Genomic DNA, 23,618 nt, shown 5'->3' with positions numbered 1-23,618 from the left:
CCGCCAAGAGTGAGAGCCCTTGGTACTCAAGAAAAGAAAAAAAAGTAATGTGAAATATTCTGGGAGACAGACTATCAGAGGCTGAGCCAATGAGCTGATAGAAAGAAACAATGAGATTGAGTCTGAGCCGCCATAGAACAAATAAGACCAGAGAGAAAAAGAAAAGTTTAGACAGGTTTTCACTGATGGATTTACTGAGAAGGAAAACTCGGAGAGAGAAGAGACAAATGGATAAACACAGGGGCAGAAAGAGCTGTTGCTGTTGAATGGAATCAGAAGGTTAGGCACCAAATTAAGGTTATTTTTTTTTATCAGTGTAGCATCTGTAGTGTCCACAGATGTGTACACATTCCTGCAGACCATCATTAAAAACACAAAAATAGGTATAGATGTTTTGTTTTGTTTTTATTTCAGGTGAAGCCTTCTGGAAGATAAATTTTTACAAATTTTTATACATTTTCCTGATATTTTACAACAAAAGACAATAAAAATATGTATCAACTTCACATACAGGTGACCACTGGTTAGAATACTTCCCTAGTAAATGTTTCCACACAGATTTTATGCTATTAATGAGTGGAGCAGATCAGCTCACTAAAACCTGCAAAATATTCTTACAGTAATATGAAGTAAGTCATATGATTAATAACACCTAAAAATGGGATGGCATTGATGTACATATTGAAACTGATGAGAAACAACAGATTAGAGTTATTGGCTAGTAGCATCAGAAGGAGAAGAGAAAGAGATGTTTTTCAGACAATTGTCACATCTGTCTACCTACCTGATCTCACTCTTGGCACTCACTGGTTTCATACCTAGACTGGAGGACATTGAATTAAATAAGTAAGTAGTAAGCAAACATTTTATATTACTTTTAAGTAATGGGAGTACATTGCTCAATTGCTCACTGGGGAAAGTTCATTGTTACACTACAATACTTTCCCATGTTCTTGTCATCTTAATTTAAATTCTATTTACTGTTGTAATTGTTTTTGAAAGTTCAATCATTAAATCCAAATTACCTTTTATGTAGTGCCCTAAAACACAATGCACCAAAATTATGCACTACATTACTTCACATTGCTAAAATAACTGATGCACTTTAATGAAATCACCATTTGTACTTAGGATTGCTCACGGTTGACACACTTTCACCCAGTGAAGAGCATAGGCACTCCCCTGCACATTATCCTTTTATAAAACTGCTACAGACCTGCCTTTAACTATCATGTTGTTAACCCTCCCTAACTCAGTCACTTGGCAGTAGAAACGCCTGTGTCTGCAGAGCAGTCCAGATTTGAGCTGCATGAATGTGCAGGATGAGCGAGTTGAAAAGTGCACCTGTGAAAGCCTGAATAAATACAGGTTGGAAGAAAATCTTTTCCCCCCGAGCCTCCGACACCATGACCCGCAAAGCCTGCCGTTTGCATGTGCATCATTACACTACACAGCCATATGGAAGCCAATGTGCTTGCCTGCTTGGTGTGTCTAAAGCCTGGTCCTCTGGGATAAGTTTTACTCACTGTTGAGTAATGCAGCTTTTAGCAACATAATTCTGTGATTTCAGTCCCAAGCAGAACAATGCTATTTGTAGTTTTCTCACAGGTCGCTTGTGATTCCTTTTTTTGTCAAAACTGTGTATTTTGTAAAAGCAGGGGTAGTGATGTAGCATTTAGTGCAGAAATAGTAAATTTTACCAACCTTTTAGGCACATACACAGTCATCACATTATATAATGCCGCATCAATATGTATGTGTTTACAGATGGTTTGAATCTGACTGCCAACGGGTACAAAAAAGCTTGCTTTTAACCTCTCACATTGGACTGAGTGCTGCTTCACACAAGCTGAGGTGCAAAGCTAGTGAGATTAACTGTCAGGTTGTGTGCCTGCTGGTGTTTGGTGGTGGTCTGTCAGTGCAGTGCAGGACACGGGCAGGGCCCTGGCATACACCATCAAAGCAAAAGTCAAAACTTGTCTGCATGCTTATATCTACCTTCAAACTATTCGATGAGCATTTTCGTGTGCTGCATGGCTGACTGATTGGGAAGAGCTGTGTTGAATACTCAAAGGACTCTTGCAGCCCCACCCACCCCAACCCCACACATCACACATCACACACAAACACGTACACCCCACTTGATACATACAAAGAAGGGATCTGCAGCCCTCTATTAATACACGTTTGTTTCCTTCATCTGGAGAATGATACACAGAATAATCAGGAGAGTGTGATTCATTTTTACCTCCCATGCCCTTCACCCACAGCATTATGTGTCTTTAGCTCCTGCTGTTCAGTTTAGTATCAAGTGAATCCATCCACGGTTTGAAAATGTCCCTGTTGAAATAGTAAGTTGCAAGCTGTTTCTCATGCAGGGCCTCGTGCAAAGAAAGAAAACTGTATATTGAAGCGATGGTGGTAGACTGAATTCATTATATTCTTAACTGAATTAAGCCAGAGCATGAAGTTGGAACAGACTGATCAAAAGCAAAGAAGGTCTTTCACATTGATGTGTCAGCAGAAAGGTTTTATATACATTTGTTTGTATCTACAGAACTAAGAACAAAATCTTATACGCCACATACATGGCAAAGATAGATCTGCCACTATTGTCCTTCAATATGCACACATATTGTATCCAAATACCTTTGTGAATATAAACAGCATATATAGCAACAATAAAAACAAAGTACAACCTCTTTAAATTTTATAGTTTTATATATTAGAATGTAAAAAATCATCTAGTTCTTAACAGGTCTTATGATTAAGTAAATACAATCTTCCAAAACGGACAGCATTACATGCTACACTGTGATATTACAGTTTTTCTCGATTGCTTAAACACTATAACCAGGCCTCTAAACTAAAATTTCAAAACCGTAACGCTACTGTTCAAAAAGCTCACCCATTTCCCTGAACTATAAACACTATTCCCTGCTTTGACACATGATTCAAATTTGGTGAACTGCTACTGCAAAACTCTACACACAAATCCCTACATTTTACAGTGCTTACACCATGTAGTCATTTAGAAAGCACTAGCATGCAATAATGTTAACTTAAGTCAGCATAGCTTGAGCTCAATTAGCACACAATTAACCAGGTGGAAACACTAGGAATCAAAATTTATCACACACCAATCAGAACCTGCGATAGATAGATAAAAGGGCCAAAGTCAGCTCATTCAGGTTTGAAACAATGGATCCAAAGAGATGCAAAGGAAGAGGACGTGGTGGAGAAAGAGGACGTGGTGAAGGAGGTGGAGAACGACGGCGACAAGGAAGGGGAAGAGCAAGGGCAAGAAGACAGTCAGTCTCGGATGAAATTCGAGCCACTTTAGTTCACCATGTCCTTGTCCATGGGATGACTATGAGGGAGGCTGGGCAACGAGTACAACCAAATTTGAGTCGCTTCACTGTTGCCTCCATCATCAGAACCTTCAGGGAGGAAAACAGGTAGGTGTACTTGCAGTAAGACTGCTTTGTACAGTAACGTTTAAGTTACTGAACTTATGTGTCTTGAGTTTCAGTATGTTTCCATTATTTGCCTGTAAAATGAATGTGTGACAGTTACAGTAATGAGTGCTTCTATTTTTGTAGGACACAGAGACGACCACCTGGTGGAGGCAGGTTAAGGCTTTTGTCGGAGGAGCAAGAGAGGGAACTTGTAAACATGGTAATTGCAAATAATGTAATCCGCCTGCAAGAGATTCAAAGGAGAGTGATTGAGGATGATCATCTTTTTCGAGGCATAAATGCCATCAGCCTCTCCACAATTGACCGAAAGAATCAATTCCGGATGAAACAGGCATACCGAGTCCCTTTCGAACGAAACTCTGACAGAGTGAAAAACCAACGTGTGGAATATGTTCAGGTATGAGTTTTGATACTGTATAAAGTATTGTGTACCATCACAGCATGGCAGTTTATGCTGCCATTTCAGCACTCTTGAACTGTGGTTCAGGGTACCGATTGACTCTACTGTGTTATGTGTTTTGCAGAGAATCTTTGAGATTGAAGGACGGCCTGTTCCCCATGAAATAATCTTTGTGGATGAGGCAGGTTTTAACCTGACCAAAAGAAGGAAAAGGGGGAGGAACATAATTGGCCATCGGGCTATTGTAAATGTCCCTGGTCAGCGTGGGGGGAATGTCACTATGTGCGCAGCCATCAGCCAACGAGGGGTACTCCACCGCCATGCCGTACTAGGACCCTATAACACTATGCTTCTCCTTGCTTTTCTTGATGGTTTAAGACAACATATGTTCCAGCTGGACTACAGGGAACCAGCACAGCCAGAGCAGCCTCACTACGTTGTTGTGTGGGATAACGTCAGCTTCCATCGCGCTGCTCTGGTTCATGACTGGTTTACCAATAACCCAAGGTTTTCTAATATCTTTCTGCCTGCATACTCTCCCTTTCTAAACCCGATAGAGGAGTTATTTTCGGCATGGCGGTGGAAAGTGTATGGCCGAGAACCTTATGTCCGTGTTCACCTCCTTCAGGCCATGGAAGAGGCCTGCCTAGACATATCAGTAGATGCATGACAGGGGTGGATCAGGCATGCAAGAGGATTTTACCCCCGCTGCCTGGCTGGGGCCAATATAGCCTGTGATGTGGATGAGATTCTCTGGCCTGACCCAGACCAAAGACAAGATGCTGAGGTGGGATAATGTTTCTGGTGTGTGTTGTACTGTATAGTACATGAATGACAATGTGCCACTGTACATACATTGGTTGCGTCTTTTGTGTTTATCATGTGACAAGGGTTTTGAAGGGGAGAACCATAAGCAACCTATTTGTTTTGGAACTATTGTTTTGAATTAATTGTACCAGTGTGCAAAACTCTGTTGTAGTGTGTGTGTTTTTGAGGGCTTGTGTTTGATGTCTGAGGGCAAAGTTTGGTTTTTCAGCAGGAGTGAATAGTTTTGGGTGTAGAGCTTCATTTTGACCTGGAAATAGGATGTTTGGGAAATTGAGTGAGATGTTATGGATTTGTGTTTACTGTTGTGAGGATATGAGGCGTAGTTTCAAGAAATGTGTTTTAGCAATCGAGAAAAACTGTAATGTGGAAGAGCAAGCCATTTATGAATATTATACAGGCTAAAAACATAACATAGGTGCAAAAAACACGCTACATTACATACAAATTGCAGATATGCAGACTCCAATTTAAATAAAACACTCTATTCAACCTAACTGGTCAGTTCAATTAATCAGTGCACACCTATACATTTCCCCCTTATTATAAGTTATTCTGCATTGTGCCTAACATATTTCACACAAGGTGTAAATGAGACAAATTATATTTTAAATCACTCAAATTGGCCTTTTTGGACAACAGTCTGCATACTCTTGGCATTCTCTCCGTCTCTCTCTGTTTGTGTGCCTGCTGATTTGGCAGACGTGTACATCATCTATTCATCTGTTTCGGCAGTATATGAAATCCAGCTTTTCCCTCAGTCTTTGGCAAATGTTTCCGTCACCTGCACTCACCTAAGATTGCTCTCAGGTCAGTCTTAGTTTAAAGTTTAGTTCCTACTGCTTTTCCTTACACTATCTCTCCGTGTGCCTCAGATTTTCCTTCATCTGGCAGCTCAAAAGCTATTTGCCTACCAGCCATACTCAGCTTATGCTACGCTCACTACAAAGACATCACCATCTCACCTTCCTGCAGGTCACACTCAACCCTGCCTGCACGCTCGCTCTCACCAGCGATTCCCAATTCACCCTTTCCCCTACTCTGCCAACCAATCACTCTCCAACTATGTTCCTGTCAGAAAACTACTCACTCCTCCACCCCTGTCTTCAGTCTCCTGGGTTAGTTTCTCTGTCTTCTCTTTTGAGTTTTGTAGGAAAAACACTTAAACATCTCCTGAGCATTTTTGTTATCTTTCTTGTAAATTTAAAAGCTGAGGTCATCACCTCAGTTTATGTGAGATAGTCAAGGCCAGGTTTTTCCAGCAGGCTTGCCACATATGCTGAACAACTTGTTTTGCCTTCACACCTCATCCCATATTATAGCTCGGTTTGGCTCAGGTGATCGTGGTGATTAAGGGCCACATTTACTAACAGGTTGCACCAGTGCAGACTGGGACTTGGTGTTAAAAAAAAGTGTCAGAATTTATATAGACAGAGCAGTGAGAAGATTTCATGTGAGAGACAGGAACTTCTGGGAGTTTCCTTCTCAAGGCACATTATAGGGAATGAATATTTAATTCAAGGGTACAAACTGATTACTACATCTTATTTTTTTAAAAATTAGATCACCAAGCTATCTAAATTAGTGGCCTCAGAGATGATCTGCAACCTCCAACCCAAAGGAGTCACGTAGTCAGAGCAGCAACAAAACTTCTTCCAGCTCTGAGTATATGTCTGCCATGAGAAGTCTGAGAAGCAGCCCATCATTTATTTTGATGTTTTAATTGCTTTTGTAGTTTGAAGGTGCTGTTTCTTTTTTGTTTGGATCAATTCATTTGCATTAATAAACTTTCTTTTTAGTAAATCTTTAATGCATTCAAATTGTATTTTGGTATCATTTCAGAACCATGGACAGTGCATGGTCCTATTTTGCCTGTTTTCACTGGTTCTCACCAGGCACGTGAAGAGGGGGGAGCTAGAGGGGCTTGAGCACCCGCCCCTTTCCTGATGGGTGCCCAAAGTGCCCTTTTGTTGAGGCAACTTTTTAAAAAAAAAATATATATATATATTTTTTTTTTTTTATGTGTGTGTGCGTGCGGAGTCCTGTCTGTGCCCCTCAACAATAATATTTAACTATTAATCACAGTTTTGCTAAATAAAAGGATCTGGCTTGCATCAGTCACATGATCACATTTAACCAATGATCGCCCTTGACGGCAGAACGCGCTGGTTACGAGCCGGGAACGAGCTCACAAAGAGCACGCGCATTTTTAGCGGTCCGGAGCTGTAGGAGAAACAAGTTAACTCAGAGACACAGACTGATGCGACAAACCCAGTAAGTAGGTGTACAGCGCACACTGTAGTGTATAGCACACAGGAGTATTAGCTTATTACGTACACGTTGGTAAGCTGTCTTGTTGCAACTGACGAACTGAAACAAACGAGCTGTGTGTGCAACAGCGCGACAAAACATTACCTGTCCTTTTATTAACTGCACAAGTAGTGCTGGTCATAGCTGCTGGCTACCTGTGTAAGGCTGTCATGGGTCTGTAGCTCTGTCACCGTTTTAGGGAACATATTTAGTTTTAAAGTAAGTTTCCGGGCTTTTCCTGCCTTTCTGGAGGGATTATATTTCACTAAAAAACGATCTAATATGCATGTCCACATAATAATTATTATAATTATAATATATTTAAAAACACAAGCTGTATTTTAAAGAACATACATTAAGAAGCAGATTATATTAGATTTATATTTTAAATAAGACAAAATTTGGATTTTACAGCAGTAAAATTATTGTATCTCTACAGTTTAAAAATGTAATAAGCTTTCTCCCTGCACAGAGTGGATAGTGAAACAAATGGAATCATCATAATGACATTATTTCATATTTATTACTTCCCCCTCCTCATTGCTTTGTTATTGTAGCTCTAGTAATAAATAATAATGTAAGGATTCTGGATCAGCACCATGATGCCCATAGTATATACAGTATTCTGAAGAAGGTCTAAAATGTCCCTGTGTGTGCGTGCATGTGTGTGTTTTATTTAGATGGATTTAAAAAAAATATATTACTCATGATATAACATTGTGCAGACATGCCTGGTAAGGACATGAGGAGGAAACAGCAGGAGCTGTGTGAGGCTACTAAAGGCAGGGCTATAACATTTTTCTGTTATCATTTTATTATAGATTAAGTGCAAGAGTTGTTAGGTGTGGATAATTAGATTATAGTTTATTGCAATAGCAAGTTGTGCCTTGTTCCCACATAGCAAGTGGAGAGTGATATATGAAATGATGGGATGGAAGGAAGAAGAGAAGCAAAGAGTGATTCACAGGCAGAGCCTAAATTATTTCTCACAGTTTTTTGTTGCCTTATGGTTCCAAGCGCTGTCACCAATCTTTGCATTTTGTTATTATCTCATGACACTTGTTTAATCAGCTACCATCTCTCCTATGGACTTTTTAATGTCTACAGTCTCAGATCAACACAGCCCTGCCCTTCCTATATTAGATTATTGATCAATGTGTGTTGTTGTTATTCAGCCTGGTTCAATGTGCCCCTTTTTAACTTTGAGCACCCGCCCCTTTAAACCTCTCTGCACGGCCCTGGTTCTCACCACAATCTCATCAAATGTGCTCTAACCCATGGCTGTTGTTAGTGGTGGACTTACATGAATTCAGCTGCATGCACTTCGACAATATGTAACATATAGATCACAAACAGGAAAACACACACACAGGTGTGTGTTGCCTGGTTGCATGGTTCTTGGGAGATTGGGTATGTGATAGTGAAATGAACTGACTGTCTTTAGAAAACAACAAACCCTTTGTGAACCACCTTTTAAGCTAACTACACGTATCATCGCTATTAGTGGTTTATGCTCACTTGCTCTTTTACTCCGTTCAGTAAATGGCCCTGGGACTTCTGAATCACCAGATAAAATATAGTTGTAGTCATTGTAATTCCACCCACTGGTTTGTGAACTCTGGATTTTGAAGCCACAGTGTTAGGATTTTTTTTTTTCAGTACCATGTTCGTGTTTTGGTCTGATGGTGAGCAGATTTGGAGGGAAGTTGAAGTGCTAAGTTATTATCTAAGACTAGCAAGCTGAAGGCATAAACTGTATGGGAGCAGCACACAGACACCTTCTAAAAATCTCCAGTGTTAAATTAACACTGGAGAGTGTCTATATGGGTCCACACCTCTGAGTGTTAAATACAACACTGTTGAGTGTTAAATTAACACTTTTGACAGTGTTATATGTTTAAAAGTAACCTAGTCAGTTTTGAAGATTAACAATGGCTAACACTGAGCAGTGCTGATTTTCTAACACTGGAAAATAACTCAAAATGTTAGAAATATTCCAGTGTTAGAAAATGTCCCCACCGCAGGGAAAAGGGTAACACCACCTGGGTCTGGGTGCAGTTCCCCCCTCCAGGGGCAAGGGTACCTAGACCCGGTTTGTAGAGTACGCTTGGGGAGTGTGATCGTGTGTACAGCGTCTCTTTATGTCCGTCTCCACGTTGGTTGAGTGTGGAGTAAGTGCATATGAGAGCACGAGGGTGGGAATGGATGTTTGTGTCTGTGTGTGCCTGTATGTCTGTGTCTATATGTCAGGTTGGGTATCAGACGCCACCTCTCTGGGGACATCTCAGGCCCTCCAAGGTTTGGAGGCCTATCTCCACCCACCACCACTTCCCCTGCCAGTGGCGGACTCCCTCAGACATCGGTGTGTTGGTGGTTCTTTGTGTCTGGGGGTGGGCGTCCGGGTACACACCGGCTCAGTCCTTGGCGGCCGCTTATTGGGGCCTGGAGCCTGGGGCTCGCTCGGGCCACTTCGGAGGTGGGGTGCCCCCGGCCTCTCGGCCTGGGGCTCGGTCACTCAGGCACAGCTGGCTGCCGGCGGAGCTCACGGGCGCGTCACTGGGACAGTGGCGCGGCCGCCCCTCTGTTGGTCTTCCTTGGTCTCTTGTGTTCTGGGGGCCTCTGGATGTCTGGAGTTTTGATCTCCTCCATACCTGCTTCATACCCTGGAGGGACGGGCCTGTGGCTCCCCACACTCCCTAGCAGATCATTACATGGAGAAACCTTTGGAATGCAAGCATGCTGATCCACACAGGTATGCACACAGGTGTACACACAGGTATTCACAGATGCGGACTACAGCTTTCTTGGCTGCTGCCTCAAAGCACATTGTGCGCTGTCTATCTTGCGTGCTGCACAATATCGTTTCTTATTTTGTATCTACTGATATTTACTGCTAGCTAGTTTATTGTGATGGTGCTGTTTTTTTATTATGTTGCTCTTTGTTGTTTGCTTTCTCTTCTGTTTTTTTTCTCCATGCAGGTGACCCAGGTGTTTTGTTTTTTTTGGGGGGGTTTTTCTTTCTTCCCCCCCTTCTCACCGTCTCTTCTCCCCTTTGGTTTTCTTTCTCTCCCTCTCTTTCTTTCATTCTTTCTCCCTGTCCTGTCCCCCAGTCATGTCTGTCCCGTTTGTAGCAACTGAAAATAAAATAAATTCATAATTATAATAAAGGTCAATCAAATGGACCAATATGGCAAGGCCATGATGATCCACTTGGTAAAATAAATCCGCTTGGCATCTTTCTTGGCCTTAAGACAACAATTCTGATGGCTAAAGATCCAAACAGGACACAAAAAAAAAAAAAAAAAAAAGGAAGCGCAGCAGTCAAGAAGCCATTCCCAACGATGGGGAACAGAGAGAAAAGGCTTAGGTATTACACAAAAACTGGACTGAAAATCAGCGGAAATGCATTTTGTCGAGTGATGTATCCTAATTTGAATACTTTGGTTCTAATCAATTTCAACATGGAGGGTGTCAGGAGAGAAGTGCAACAGTATCTATAACCAGAAAACACAGTTTAAAACACCGTGGAGGCTCTGTCAGGGTTTGGGGCAGCAGTTCAGCCAGTGGTGTTGGAGAACTTCTCAAAATTGTACTGAAAAAAATTCATTTTTCATCTTGACAATGATTGCAAACACACTGCCAATGCTGTAAAATCACACCTGGATAGAAAAACAGCAGAACACTATCAGTTATGAACTGACTTCCCCAGAGCCCAGACTTCAGCATTATTGAAGCAGGGTGGGCTCATCTTGATGGAAAATGGAACAAAAGGCTCCAAATATCCAAAGAAGAGCTGTGAAAGGTTCTTCAAGGAGCCTGGAGAACTTCTTGAAGACTACTTAAAGAAATTACAAGAACACTTGCCTCAGAGAGTTCAGGCTGTGTTGAAGAGGTAAGGTGGTCATACCAAATACTGACTTTCAAGCTTGTTAGGATCTGTGGTTTTCTTATAAACTTTTTTCAGTGTTTGTTTGCACGTTTATTTAAATCACTGCAGCTATTTCCCATTTTCCTCCCAAATTATAAAGAAATGAGGACTGACTCAAGAGTTTAGCACAGTGTATTTATTATAGTACAGTACATGCTCAGCATCTAATTTGTATGCATATAAGGCTGACACATTCTGTCTGAGACTAAACATGAAAGAGTGTTTCAGTTCCAGTTTTATAAAATAAAAGAAAAAAGTGATATTAACCACCTTTGTTCATTCATCATTACTTCATTCTGTGATAGATAAAGCCATTGTTGTGTTACTTTTTTTTATTATTCTGAGTCAAAGCTGCAGGGGTTTAAAAAAAGAAGAAGAAACAAGGAGAAGGAGCGGGTGGGGGGTTGTTCAGGTAAATTGGCCTTGAAATAGAGGAAGATTTCACCCTAGGTTAAAACAGGTTGCTTTTCCCCTCAAAATATTCATGAAGCAATTATAATTCATATGATTAACAGCAAGGAACACAGAGGAACTGTGATGAGCATTGTAATTATGGGATTTGTGCAATATTTGAGAGATAAGGGTGTTTGTTTTTTGCTTGTGCCTGTTTATGCATGTGTGTATACTTTGACAAGCAGGCAAAGTGCATTGACTTGATAGGGTAGGTAAAAGCTGAATATCCTTGAGTTCTTGCTCCTAGAGAACCCAAGTGGAATTGGTGGCATCAATATTAATGAAGCGCATCAGTACAGGCCTGAATCTGACCGCACGAGCGTAATTTTTTAAAATCATAATAATCTACAGTCTGTTTATTGGTCATAACTAAGGATTCAGTGAGAGGGTTAATATCAGTGAGCGGAAGAGAAAACACGTGTTTCTCAGATGCAGATGGTGTTGTTTGCTTCTGTCCAATTCTCAGCTGCTGGCTCATGTTTTCAAATTAGGAGAAGAAGAACACACCTTCTGTCTATTTCTCTCTTCTCACTTCAGTAACTATCTTATGGGATGTATCCCATATCTGCCTATAGAATGAGACTGTGGCATTGTTGAGCTGTTTTTTGTTCTTGCCTCTACAGAAGAGCCACTTCTTTGGTTCAACATGAGTGCTTTCGGTCATCAAATACAGTCTGGTCTTCCTGCTGAGTCTAAAAAGTGTGTGTGTGTGTGTGTGTGTGTGTGTGTGTGTGTGTGTGTGTGTGTGTGTGTGTGTGTGTGTGTGTGTGTGTGTGTGTGTGTGTGGGGGCAATGTGTTGCAGTGTTTGTGTGCAAACAAAGAAACTGTGTGTGTGGATGCTGCTTTTTGGAGGAGAGTGTGTGTAAGTGTGTATGTGGACGTGTGCTGGCAATCTATCATAGCTCTAGAGGTTGCTATAGAAACCCTTTCTCTTAGCCACACATCTACTCACACTGGGTTACATTTAATCTATACATAAATATGTTTTTAACTTGGAAAGGGCACCAAACCTTGTGTAGTATCATGTCTGAAACTACACCAAATGTGCCACTGAGCTGGAATTTTCAGGTGGCACAACAGAAAGAAGGCAATTTTTATCACAGGGAAGTTGCAGGTTGACATTGTTTGCTTATTCAGAGATGTAAACAGTAAAGGGAAATTCACTGTAAAAGAAACAAAATGTGTTTTTTATGAGGACACCATTTATCGTTATGGTAAGTGTTGCTATTATATGTATATATATATATATATATATATATATATATATATATATATATATATATAGATATAGATATAGATATATATATATATACCTGCACGGTATGTACCACCGGCAGATAGAGGAGGTGGCTGATATCCAGAAATCCTACCAGTGGCTGGACAAAGCTGGACTGAAAGACAGCACAGAGGCACTAATCATGGCAGCACAAGAACAAGCTCTGAGTACAAGATCCATAGAGGCTGGGGTCTATCACACCAGGCAAGACCCCAGGTGCAGGCTGTGTAAAGATGCCCCTGAGACAATCCAGCACATAACAGCAGGGTGCAAGATGCTAGCAGGCAAGGCATACATGGAACGCCATAACCAAGTGGCCGGCATAGTGTACAGGAACATCTGTGCCGAGTATAACCTGGAAGTCCCGAGGTCAAACTGGGAGATGCCCCCAAGGGTGGTGGAGAATGACCGAGCTAAGATCCTGTGGGACTTCCAGATACAGACGGACAAAATGGTGGTGGCTAACCAACTGGACATAGTGGTGGTAGACAAACAGAAGAAGACGGCCGTAGTGATCGATGTAGCGGTTCCGAATGACAGCAATATCAGGAAGAAGGAACACGAGAAGCTGGAGAAATACCAAGGGCTCAGAGAAGAGCTCGAGAGGATGTGGAGGGTGAAGGTAACGGTGGTCCCCGTGGTAATCGGAGCAGTAGGTGAGGTGACTCCCAAGCTAGGCGAGTGGCTCCAGCAGATCCCGGGAACAACATCGGAGATCTCTGTCCAGAAGAGCGCAGTCCTGGGAACAGCGAAGATACTGCGCAGGACCCTCAAGCTCCCAGGCCTCTGGTAGAGGACCCGAGCTTGAAGGATAAACCGCCCGCAGGGGCGTGCTGGGTGTTTTTATATATATATATATATATACAGTGGGGCAAAAAAGTATTTAGTCAGCCACCGATTGTGCAAGTTCCCCCACTTAAAATGATGACAGAGGTCAGTAATTTGCACCAGAGGTACACTTCAACTGTGAGAGACAGAATGTGAAAAAAAAATCCATGAATCCACATGGTAGGATTTGTAAAGAATTTATTTGTAAATCAGGGTGGAAAATAAGTATTTGGTCAATAACAAAAATACAACTCAATACTTTGTAACATAACCTTTGTTGGCAATAACAGAGGTCAAACGTTTACTATAGGTCTTTACCAGGTTTGCACACACAGTAGCTGGTATTTTGGCCCATTCCTCCATGCAGATCTTCTCGAGAGCAGTGATGTTTTGGGGCTGTCGCCGAGCAACACGGACTTTCAACTCCCGCCACAGATTTTCTATGGGGTTGAGGTCTGGAGACTGGCTAGGCCACTCCAGGACTTTCAAATGCTTCTTACGGAGCCACTCCTTTGTTGCCCGGGCGGTGTGTTTTGGATCATTGTCATGTTGGAAGACCCAGCCTCGTTTCATCTTCAAAGTTCTCACTGATGGAAGGAGGTTTTGGCTCAAAATCTCACGATACATGGCCCCATTCATTCTGTCCTTAACACGGATCAGTCGTCCTGTCCCCTTGGCAGAAAAACAGCCCCATAGCATGATGTTTCCACCCCCATGCTTCACAGTAGGTATGGTGTTCTTGGGATGCAACTCAGTATTCTTCTTCCTCCAAACACGACGAGTTGAGTTTATACCAAAAAGTTCTACTTTGGTTTCATCTGACCACATGACATTCTCCCAATCCTCTGCTGTATCATCCATGTGCTCTCTGGCAAACTTCAGACGGGCCTGGACATGCACTGGCTTCAGCAGCGGAACACGTCTGGCACTGCGGGATTTGATTCCCTGCCGTTGTAGTGTGTTACTGATGGTGACCTTTGTTACTTTGGTCCCAGCTCTCTGCAGGTCATTCACCAGGTCCCCCCGTGTGGTTCTGGGATCTTTGCTCACCGTTCTCATGATCATTTTGACCCCACGGGATGAGATCTTGCGTGGAGCCCCAGATCGAGGGAGATTATCAGTGGTCTTGTATGTCTTTCATTTTCTGATGATTGCTCCCACAGTTGATTTGTTCACACCAAGCTGCTTGCCTATTGTAGATTCACTCTTCCCAGTCTGGTGCAGGTCTACAATACTTTTCCTGGTGTCCTTCGAAAGCTCTTTGGTCTTGGCCATGGCGGAGTTTAGAGTCTGACTGTTTGAGGCTGTGGACAGGTGTCTTTTATACAGATGATGAGTTCAAACAGGTGCCATTCATACAGGTAACGAGTGGGGGACAGAAAAGCTTCTTACAGAAGACGTTACAGGTCTGTGAGAGCCAGAGATTTTCCTTGTTTGAGGTGACCAAATACTTATTTTCCACCCTAATTTACGAATAAATTCTTTACAAATCCTACCATGTGAATTCATGGATTTTTTTTTCACATTCTGTCTCTCACAGTTGAAGTGTACCTATATATATATATATATATATATATATATATATATATATATATATATATATATATATATATATATATATATATATATATATGTGAATGTGGCTTGTTGTGTAAAAGTAAATTCACTGTTCACTAAGAGTAGAACAGTGTTCTCTAAGTACCAAGTACTTGCAGATTAATTTTAGGGTACACCCTAGATAGATTACCAGTCAATGACAGAGCTTACACATTGCCTCTAACATGCAGTGTTTCTTCTTTACTCGGCTCTTTTCACTCACTGTGTGTTTATAAACCACTCTAAAATGAATTACTAATAATTAAAAGCAAAGTTTTTAAGATCTCTGTTTGTGTCTTTTGTCCTCTCTCACCCCCAACAAATGTAGTTCTACCAGGTTTCCTCCTGTTAAAAGGTTGCTTTTCCTTCCCACTGTCACCAAGTGCTTGCTCATCAGACGGCTGTCTGATTGTTGAGGTTTTGTCTCTATAGTTGTATGGTCTTTGCCTTACAATATAGCGTGCCTTAAGGTGGCTGTAAGGTGTTGTAATTTCACATTATATAAATAAAAGTGAATTGAATAGTCTCATCACAATGCACACATAAATTCCTGAAATGTAAAATTCTAAAACTCCACTCCTTTATTTACAATTTAGAAATTGGTGGAGCAATTTATAGAAATGTGCAAACGTACATGAAAATACAATAAAAAGTTGTATACAGTTGTTGTGGTTTTTAGTTTTTAAAATAAAATAGAAATGAACTAAATTGAGTGAAAATGAAATGAAACTTGTGACTCCACTGTCACTTGCCTAGCCTGCAAATATGGGCTTCATTGCTCTTTAAAACAGGACTATTATCTCCCAGCATAGAAACCGATCCCAAAGGACACTTTGTGCTTATCTCGGTTTTCTGAAAGAACAGCAGTATTTGACGACCTGGGAATGAAAACACGTTGAATGTGCATGTAGCATCTGTAAATGTAGAGCTTCATTTTCTCTGCAAACGTGTCCCTTTGTTCATTAACACTTGGAAAAAAAAAAAGCTACTACAATATGCCATAGGCAGAAGGGGCACATCACAACTCATAATGCTTCTTAATCCAGTTTATTTATTTATTGTTCTCTCTCATAACTCTGTGTTGTAAACCAGAAATTCTCTCAAAATAACTTTGAAAAGAAATTATTCAAAATTGCATGTTAGTATTTTTCCCCACGGAGGCATGTGTGTGTGTCCATATTGATAAACGAGACAGACCCTAAGCAACAAGAGCCAGTGCCCATGTTCAGTGCCTCAGACTTCATCTGTTTCCCACTGGCTCCATGGGAACAGGTAATCGGGTTTGGTGAGCTATTGTCTCAGAACGGCAGCTACCTGCCTGGTAATCGTAAATGAGCGAGCGTGATGTGGAAAGACTATGGCAAGATTTTTCTTGGGTGAGAGAGATGGGGGGGGGGGGGGGGGGAGCCAGAGACTGGAGAAAGAGAAGCTGTAATGGACAGTGCCAGAGAAAGCTTGTGTCCCTGAGGATTCTTCTGCAGTGATGGCTATTGGTATCTTTGTTTCCTTGGGGGACCGCTGCTCTGTCATCTTGAGCACACTTTCACAATAAAAACACACATGCACACCCGCTCACACTCACGTGCACATACACGCAATCCTCCGACACTGCATTCTGCCTCCTAGGTATTAGTCTGTTTTTCTGGGATATACACACTCAATCATTCACAGCTGCACACATGAATTTGGTTTTGTGAGGCACTGAACAAAACACACATGCGATGAGTTGTACGGTTCCCCCCAGTGCTACACTGTGGCATCCATTATTGCCCAGCACAATGACATCAAGGTCATGCCTTCAGGAGATCAGCATTTTGTCAAAAGTGACACCGTATTGCCGCCATCACTGTTGCTGCTGCTGTTGCTGAGAATTTATGCATCACTCTCTGGTTGTTCGTTCTTGACATTTTCAGCTCAGTAGGTGGCTAGAAATCTTTTCAGCATAACAATGCTGTTTTGAAAGCAGGAAATCAATTCATGTTTTTCATGTGTTGTCATGTGTTAGTTACCTGCAGAGGGAGAAAGTAAGGAGACAAATTTAGTCAACTACAGATTTAAAGTACTGCCACTTTTCCTGTTGTCAGCCATGTATTCATACTGGGTATCACATTCTAACAAAGTATAGTTTAAAGAGGTTAGGTACTATTGACTTTAAAACATATGGACATTCAGAAACATTGAATAAACTCTTAATAATGTAAGAATTAATGGGAAATTTAAAAAATGTATTGGACCACCTGTCATAACAATCAGAAAACACCTAAATTTAGCTTAAAAACTGTTGAAAAGTGTCAGTTAGATGTTAGTTTAATTTAGAGATCACATCAATATTTTCATTATTTCTTTTCCATTGTGTCTTTCGCCTTCTCTTCTTAATCTTTATCTTCTGCCACTCCTCTCTCCTCCTCAAAGATCAATGGGCTTTGATCAGTAGTTGTTCATCAATAGTCATGAGAATTTGCATACTAATGATCAAAGAACTGACCTCACAGTCCATTGTTCATTCAGTGGAGCTAGTTTGAGTCATTATGCAATGTCCTGTTTATAAGGTTGGGAAAACCTGCAGTCAGCTGAAACTGAAGAAGTCACTTGGATGCGTGACAAAATGTTTTTCCCACTCAAAACGTTACGTCCAACCTTTTGGGACTCTCTCCTCCTCATTTCCACCTTGTCCTTGTCTTCCTGCCCACGTGAAGCCTCATCACCTGAACTGAAGTCTCGGCTCTAAAATAAGAAAAACTGGCATAAAAAATCTTGTTTATTCTCAATATTGTTGCTGTTGCTTATTGTTGCTGATTAGACATGCAGCCCTCTCATCTCCCGGCAGCTGACAGCCATTCAGCAACAACAATGACATATTTAGTCCCTCTTTGGGGGGATACTTCCATGGGGCTTAAATCTGGAACTCTCCACCATTTGACCCTAGAACTGAAGAAGCTTCTCGGATGAGAGGTGAAACGTCTTCAAGCAACCTAAAGAAGTCCAGACGCTTTTCTTTCCAAGCTCCTTAGACTACGATGACCTGGATGACTGAGAACCTTCACAGACAACAATGACATGTGGTTATAAGCTAACACTTTGCCAGCTAACATTAGGCTAGTTTGCCCTAAAATCACACATTTCCACTGATGAACAGGTTGATCACATTCTCACATCATATGAGAGTTTATTCACTTGCATCCAAATCTGATGATGTTAGAACCACTTCAAATAAAGCTGTGGTAACACCAGCTAACAGTGGCTAACACTGGCTAAAATAGCATATACCATAACTAACTGTGGAGATAAACAGTGGACTGGAAGTTAATTGTTAAAGGTCATCATTCATCATCATATCCTTTAAGAGGGCTGATCTGTCCATCAGTTAACAGCTTAAAGGCTGATACATTTATAGCTTTTATTAACCCTTTAAAGCCAGACGGAGCGGCAGGCTCCGTTTTGCGTAACTATTTTTAAATCCCAGTAGAGCTGCAACCACGTAAGCTAGTGCAATAATCTTTGTTGCATATGAAACCGGAGGAGTTGTACTTACATCTTATGCCATCAGCTTGTCCTAGGTCACGGTTTCCTTCCACATATAGCTTTGCAAAAATTGCATAAAAGCCACTTGCAGCAACAAAAACATAATATTCCAGAAACAGGCTTTGCCGATCCGATCAGCTGTTTGTAACACTTCCTTCGTTGGAATAGACATCAGAGCGAACCAGTGTTGCCAACTCCTCAGTATGGAAAATCGCTATTGGTTGTCCTAAAAGTCGCTAGAAGTTGCTAAATGACGTCATCGCCCCCATTCTCTGCGGCCTGCTGGAGCAGGGGGGCTAGGAGGAGTTGGCCGTCCGACTGCGGTCTGGAGTGTGGGGCCTCCCTGCTGCTACGGAGTGGGGGCGGTCTGCCTCTCCCCACCGCAGGGAAAAGGGTAACACCACCTGGGTCTGGGTGCAGTTCCCCTCTCCAGGGGCAAGGGTACCTAGACCCGGTTTGTAGAGTACGCTTGGGGAGTGTGATCGTGTGTACAGCGTCTCTTTATGTCTGTCTCCACGTTGGTTGAGTGTGGAGTGAGTGCATATGAGAGCATGAGGGGGGGAATGGATGTTTGTGTCTGTGTGTGCCTGTATGTCTGTGTCTATATGTCAGGTTGGGTGTCAGACGTCACCTCTCTGGGGACATCTCAGGCCCTCCAAGGTTTGGAGGCCTATCTCCACCCACCACCACTTCCCCTGCCAGTGGCGGACTCCCTCAGGTGTCGGTGCGTTGGTGGTTCTTTGCGTCTGGGGATGGGCGTCCAGGTACACACCGGCTCACTCCTTGGCGGCCGCTTATCGGGGCCTGGAGCCTGGGGCTCGCTCGGGCCCCTTCGGAGGTGGGGTGCCCCCGGCCTCTCGGCCTGGGGCTCGGTCACTCAGGCACAGCTGGCGGCTGCTGAGTGAACCCTCATCTGGGACTCTCCTCAGCTCTTACTGGAACAGTGGCGCGGCTGCCCCTCTGTTGGTCTTCCATGGTCTCTTGTGTTCTGGGGGCCTGTGGATGTCTGGAGTTTTGATCTCCTCCATACCTGCTTCACACCCTGGAGGACGGGGCTGTGGCCCCCCCACACTCCCTAGCAGATCGTTACACGGAGAAACCTTTGGAATACAAGCACGCTGATCCACACAGGTATGCACACGGGTGTTCACTGCTCGTAGACCCAAATTACACCTTTCTTGGCTGCTACTTCGAAGCACATCTGTCCTGCGTGCTGCACAACAACATTGAATATTTAGTATTTACTGCTGTTTACACTTAGCTAGATTAATGCGATGGTGTTGTGTTTAGTATGTTGCTTTGTTTTTTTGTTTTTTTTGTCTTTTTTGCTTGTTTTCTATTCTTCTCTCAACAGGTGATCCAGGAGATTTTTTTTCTCCCCCCCCTTTCTCACTGTCCCTCTCCCCTTCTGTTTTTCCTTTCATTCCTCTTTCTTTCTCCCTTTCCTATCCCTCACTCATGTCTGTAACATCTGAAAATAAAATATAATAAATAATAAAAACAAAGATCGACCAAATGGACCAATACGGCAATGCCACGATGATCCATTTGGCAAAGTAAATCCATTGGGTATCCTCGTTGGTCTTCAGACAACAATTCTGATGGCTAAAGAACCAAATGGACAGGCAGAAAAAATTAAAAATTAAAAATTAAAAAAAATAAATAAATAAATAAATGACGTCATCGCCTAATTTGCATAATTGGTCATGCTAATGTAATTGTAACCTACGTTGTTGGAGAGAGAAATAACATCGTGGAAGAGACATAAAGTGAGTAAAAAACGTCCTAAATGCATTTAGAATTTATTTAGAACTACAAATTAAATTTCTTTTAGCAATTATTGTTTTTTTTAATGTCACAATTCCAACCCTGCTCCTTTACCCGGGCTTGGACCGGCAAAAGTGACCCGAAATAGGCACTCTGGTGGAGTTACTGTGTGTGTGTGTGTGTGTGTGTGTGTGTGTGTGTGTGTGTGTGTGTGTGTGTGTGTGTGTGTGTGTTTATAAGTAGTTTTAAACCTTGTGATCCACAAAACAGCATAACAGTAAAAGAAGAACTGACTGCGTTACAGTCAGTGCGGGAGCAGCGACTTTGCTCATGCGCGATTCATTTGCAGTTTGGACGCATAGGTGTGAACATCTTCTGCCCTGATAGCAGCTGGGGGGGGGCTGTCCTCCACCCGTGAGCGCTTTGGAACGGGCGAGGTGCCCACGGCAGCACCGCTGCTTGTTGAGAGTAAAAGCGATACGCGTTTTCACGTCAAAAAGTCGTCATAAATAAGTCTCCAATAACACCAGAAAAAGTCCCCAGATTTGTCGCCAGTCCCTTTTTAGAAAAAAAGTCGCTAAGGGGGTCTGAAAACTCGCTAAATATAGCGACAAAGTCGCTAAGTTGGCAACACTGGCGCAAACTATCGCATGTCCGCCATTACCTGCCCAAAACCAGAAGTGACATCATTTTCGCAGAAATGTAGTTTTTTACCTTCAGTGTCTTATAAGCCTATACTGGTGTTTTTAAAAGTTATGTTTGACTTTATGACTTTCTGAATAGTTTCTGGGATGCTTAAAACTCAAATTGCACTGCTGGAAATAGTTTATTTTGATGCATATATGCTGGGGGGTTTTTTTTGCAAATTTGCATTATAATATTTATTTTCGTTTTTCCTGCGGTATGTAAAAATTTGTGTATTTAAAAAATAAAACTATGAAGACACTCAAAATAAATTTCCTGTGGTGGGAAACTATTTTGTGCAACCTTTTTGTATTTACAGTTTTGAGGGATAAGCCTCTTAAATTTCTCTAACTAGAAATATATGTTAAAAAAACAAAAATGATTTTCAATTGTTTTGTAGTTTATTGCACTTTTTTGCAATTTATGTAATTACTATGCACTCAATGCAGACATATTATTAAAATTTGGGCTATAATGGTTGTATTGATGTATAGCAACTTGAAATGCTCCCAAAAATGGCACTACAGCATGTAAAAATATAATATAAGCTCTGGCGGACTTGGTTCTATGGTAGGTCTTAAAGGGTTAATTACAATCCATTTTCTTACACAAAAGTTTCATCCTAATCACTTACCTAACCAGGGTTGTGCTGCGTTGGAGCTCATCCCATCTGTCACTGGGTGAGAAGTATAGGTAAACCCTAGATAGATCACCAACCAATTACAGAGCTTACACACTGATGCTCACATCCACACCAAAAGCTCATTTAGAATCATGCAAAAATTGTGAGAGCAGTGGGGAACCAGTCCAATCCATGTCCAAGTCCAATCCAATAAGGGACTGTATGGATGTGTCTTGGAATGTCTTGTTGTGTAAAAGCAATTCCAGTTCTCACTAAGAGTAGAAAAAATTTCTGTAAGTAACAAGAACTTGCAGAAAAGCCCACAATCCAAGACTTCTGGTGAAAGTTTTCTCCAACTACTACAATAATAGGACAATACTCCCTAGCGGTGCTATATCAAAATAAGGGTTGTTACAAACTTCATATGATTGTTCGATTATTATTACTATTATGCCCAAAAGCTGAAATCCCTTTCAGTTAGTATTATGATAATGTGTTTTGTTTTGGGGGGGCCCTATAGCTATTCTTATTAATGACTAACTGTAAGTTTCCTAAATAATTGCTATTCATAACTAAAGACTAATAGTTCGTAAAATAAAATATAACTTACTCTTAGCTGTTAGTATGAATAGTTCATGTGGATGTAGTATAAAGCACTAATTAATACTAGGCTTAATAACCAATACACAGGCTTACAATAACTCACGGCGAAATGTAAAGCCTACCATACAAACCTCTTGCAACAAGATGAGCAGAGCTAAGAAAAGGAATAAATTGACTTTTAGAAAGTTGCTTCAAATAAGAGACATTAAGAAAAGAAAGATTTTCTCAGTAGATTCACTTCAAGAAGCATATGTAAACATAAACATCATCAAACAAATACACTAAAAGGATGATGAAATATTTAACACCAGAGCCTAGTGCCCGCCTGGAGGAGTGCAGCCTGCCAAGCCGGGAGGAAAGGCAGGAGGAAGGGAAAGATCCACTTTGGGTTAAAGCAACTCTTGGTGTGAACACAAAATCACACAAACTCCCACCACAAAACTAACAAGGTGCACAAGGCAGGCAAGGTGCAGCTGTGGCGAGAGCTGTCACTCCACACAACCTGAACTGAGAAGCCAAACAACCCTCTTGTCAAAGCTGGAGGATATGGGCTGTGGGTTCAGTTATGGGTTACAATGAAATTCTGAAATGAAACAAATGATCAAGAAAAAATACTTTTCATAATCAGTCACAAAAAAACCCTTTCCTGATATTGTGTAGGTCTCTCTTATGCTGCTAAAACTGCTCTGACGCTTCAGGGCATGGTCTCTGGTCATGTTCCATGATGTCTGTCACCAAGACAATGACAGCATGTTGGGCTTGTTTAAAGTTCATTTAACACAATAAATACTTTATTCACCCTAAAAGTTTAGGAATGTCTGTGCCACAGCAGCCAAAACATGAAAAAGAACTTAGCTCAATAAAATAAATAAAATATCATCGAACACAATAGTTTTTAGAGATATATATAATACAACTCGTAAGCAGCAGGTCAATTAAAAAGAAAAGTTCAAAAAGTGAAGAATCAAAATTTAAGTATAAAATAATAAGGAGCATAAATCTGAAATAAATTCATTACCATTAACCATCAGGATCTATCGCAATTCTCCTCAGCCACAGTTATTTGGATGACCTCAGTGTCAGCTGATGGAGGAATCCAAACAGTGTTATTCAAACTGGAATTCTTTGATATGAATAATATGGATGCATTCCACCAGCAGGCAGCTCAATATTCAGGTCAGAGAAATACTCCTTCACAGAAAGCTATCCAGCATTATACCACTTTTCTGTCACAACTAGTGCAATCTCACTAAATTTCTTCCTACCATTCAAATTAACGTGCCTGTCCACCAATAAAGCTGAAACCACACTGTGGTCCCAAAAA

At 41.5% G+C, this 23,618-nt stretch overlaps 1 protein-coding gene across 1 annotated transcript; it reads left to right on the top strand.

The window, feature by feature from the left end:
• Window positions 1-3,342: 3,342 nt before the first annotated feature.
• Window positions 3,343-5,065, top strand: LOC147325063 (uncharacterized). Its single transcript, XM_086302405.1, has 3 exons — window positions 3,343-3,458; window positions 3,603-3,876; window positions 4,004-5,065. Exons 1-3 carry the CDS (start codon window positions 3,367-3,369, stop codon window positions 4,547-4,549), a joined length of 912 nt encoding a protein of 303 aa, XP_086158531.1. The 5' UTR covers window positions 3,343-3,366; the 3' UTR covers window positions 4,550-5,065.
• The last annotated feature ends 18,553 nt before the right edge of the window (window positions 5,066-23,618 follow it).

This window comes from Aulonocara sp. 'chitande type north' Nkhata Bay, linkage group LG7 (genome assembly GCF_057382095.1).
Source record: "Aulonocara sp. 'chitande type north' Nkhata Bay isolate Kocher_YH1m ecotype deep benthic linkage group LG7, A_spYH_male_GT1.1, whole genome shotgun sequence".
Classification (NCBI taxonomy): Eukaryota; Metazoa; Chordata; class Actinopteri; order Cichliformes; family Cichlidae; genus Aulonocara; species Aulonocara sp. 'chitande type north' Nkhata Bay.
The sequence above is the reverse complement of the archived record's forward strand: the minus strand, read 5'-3'. Positions and strand labels throughout refer to the sequence as shown.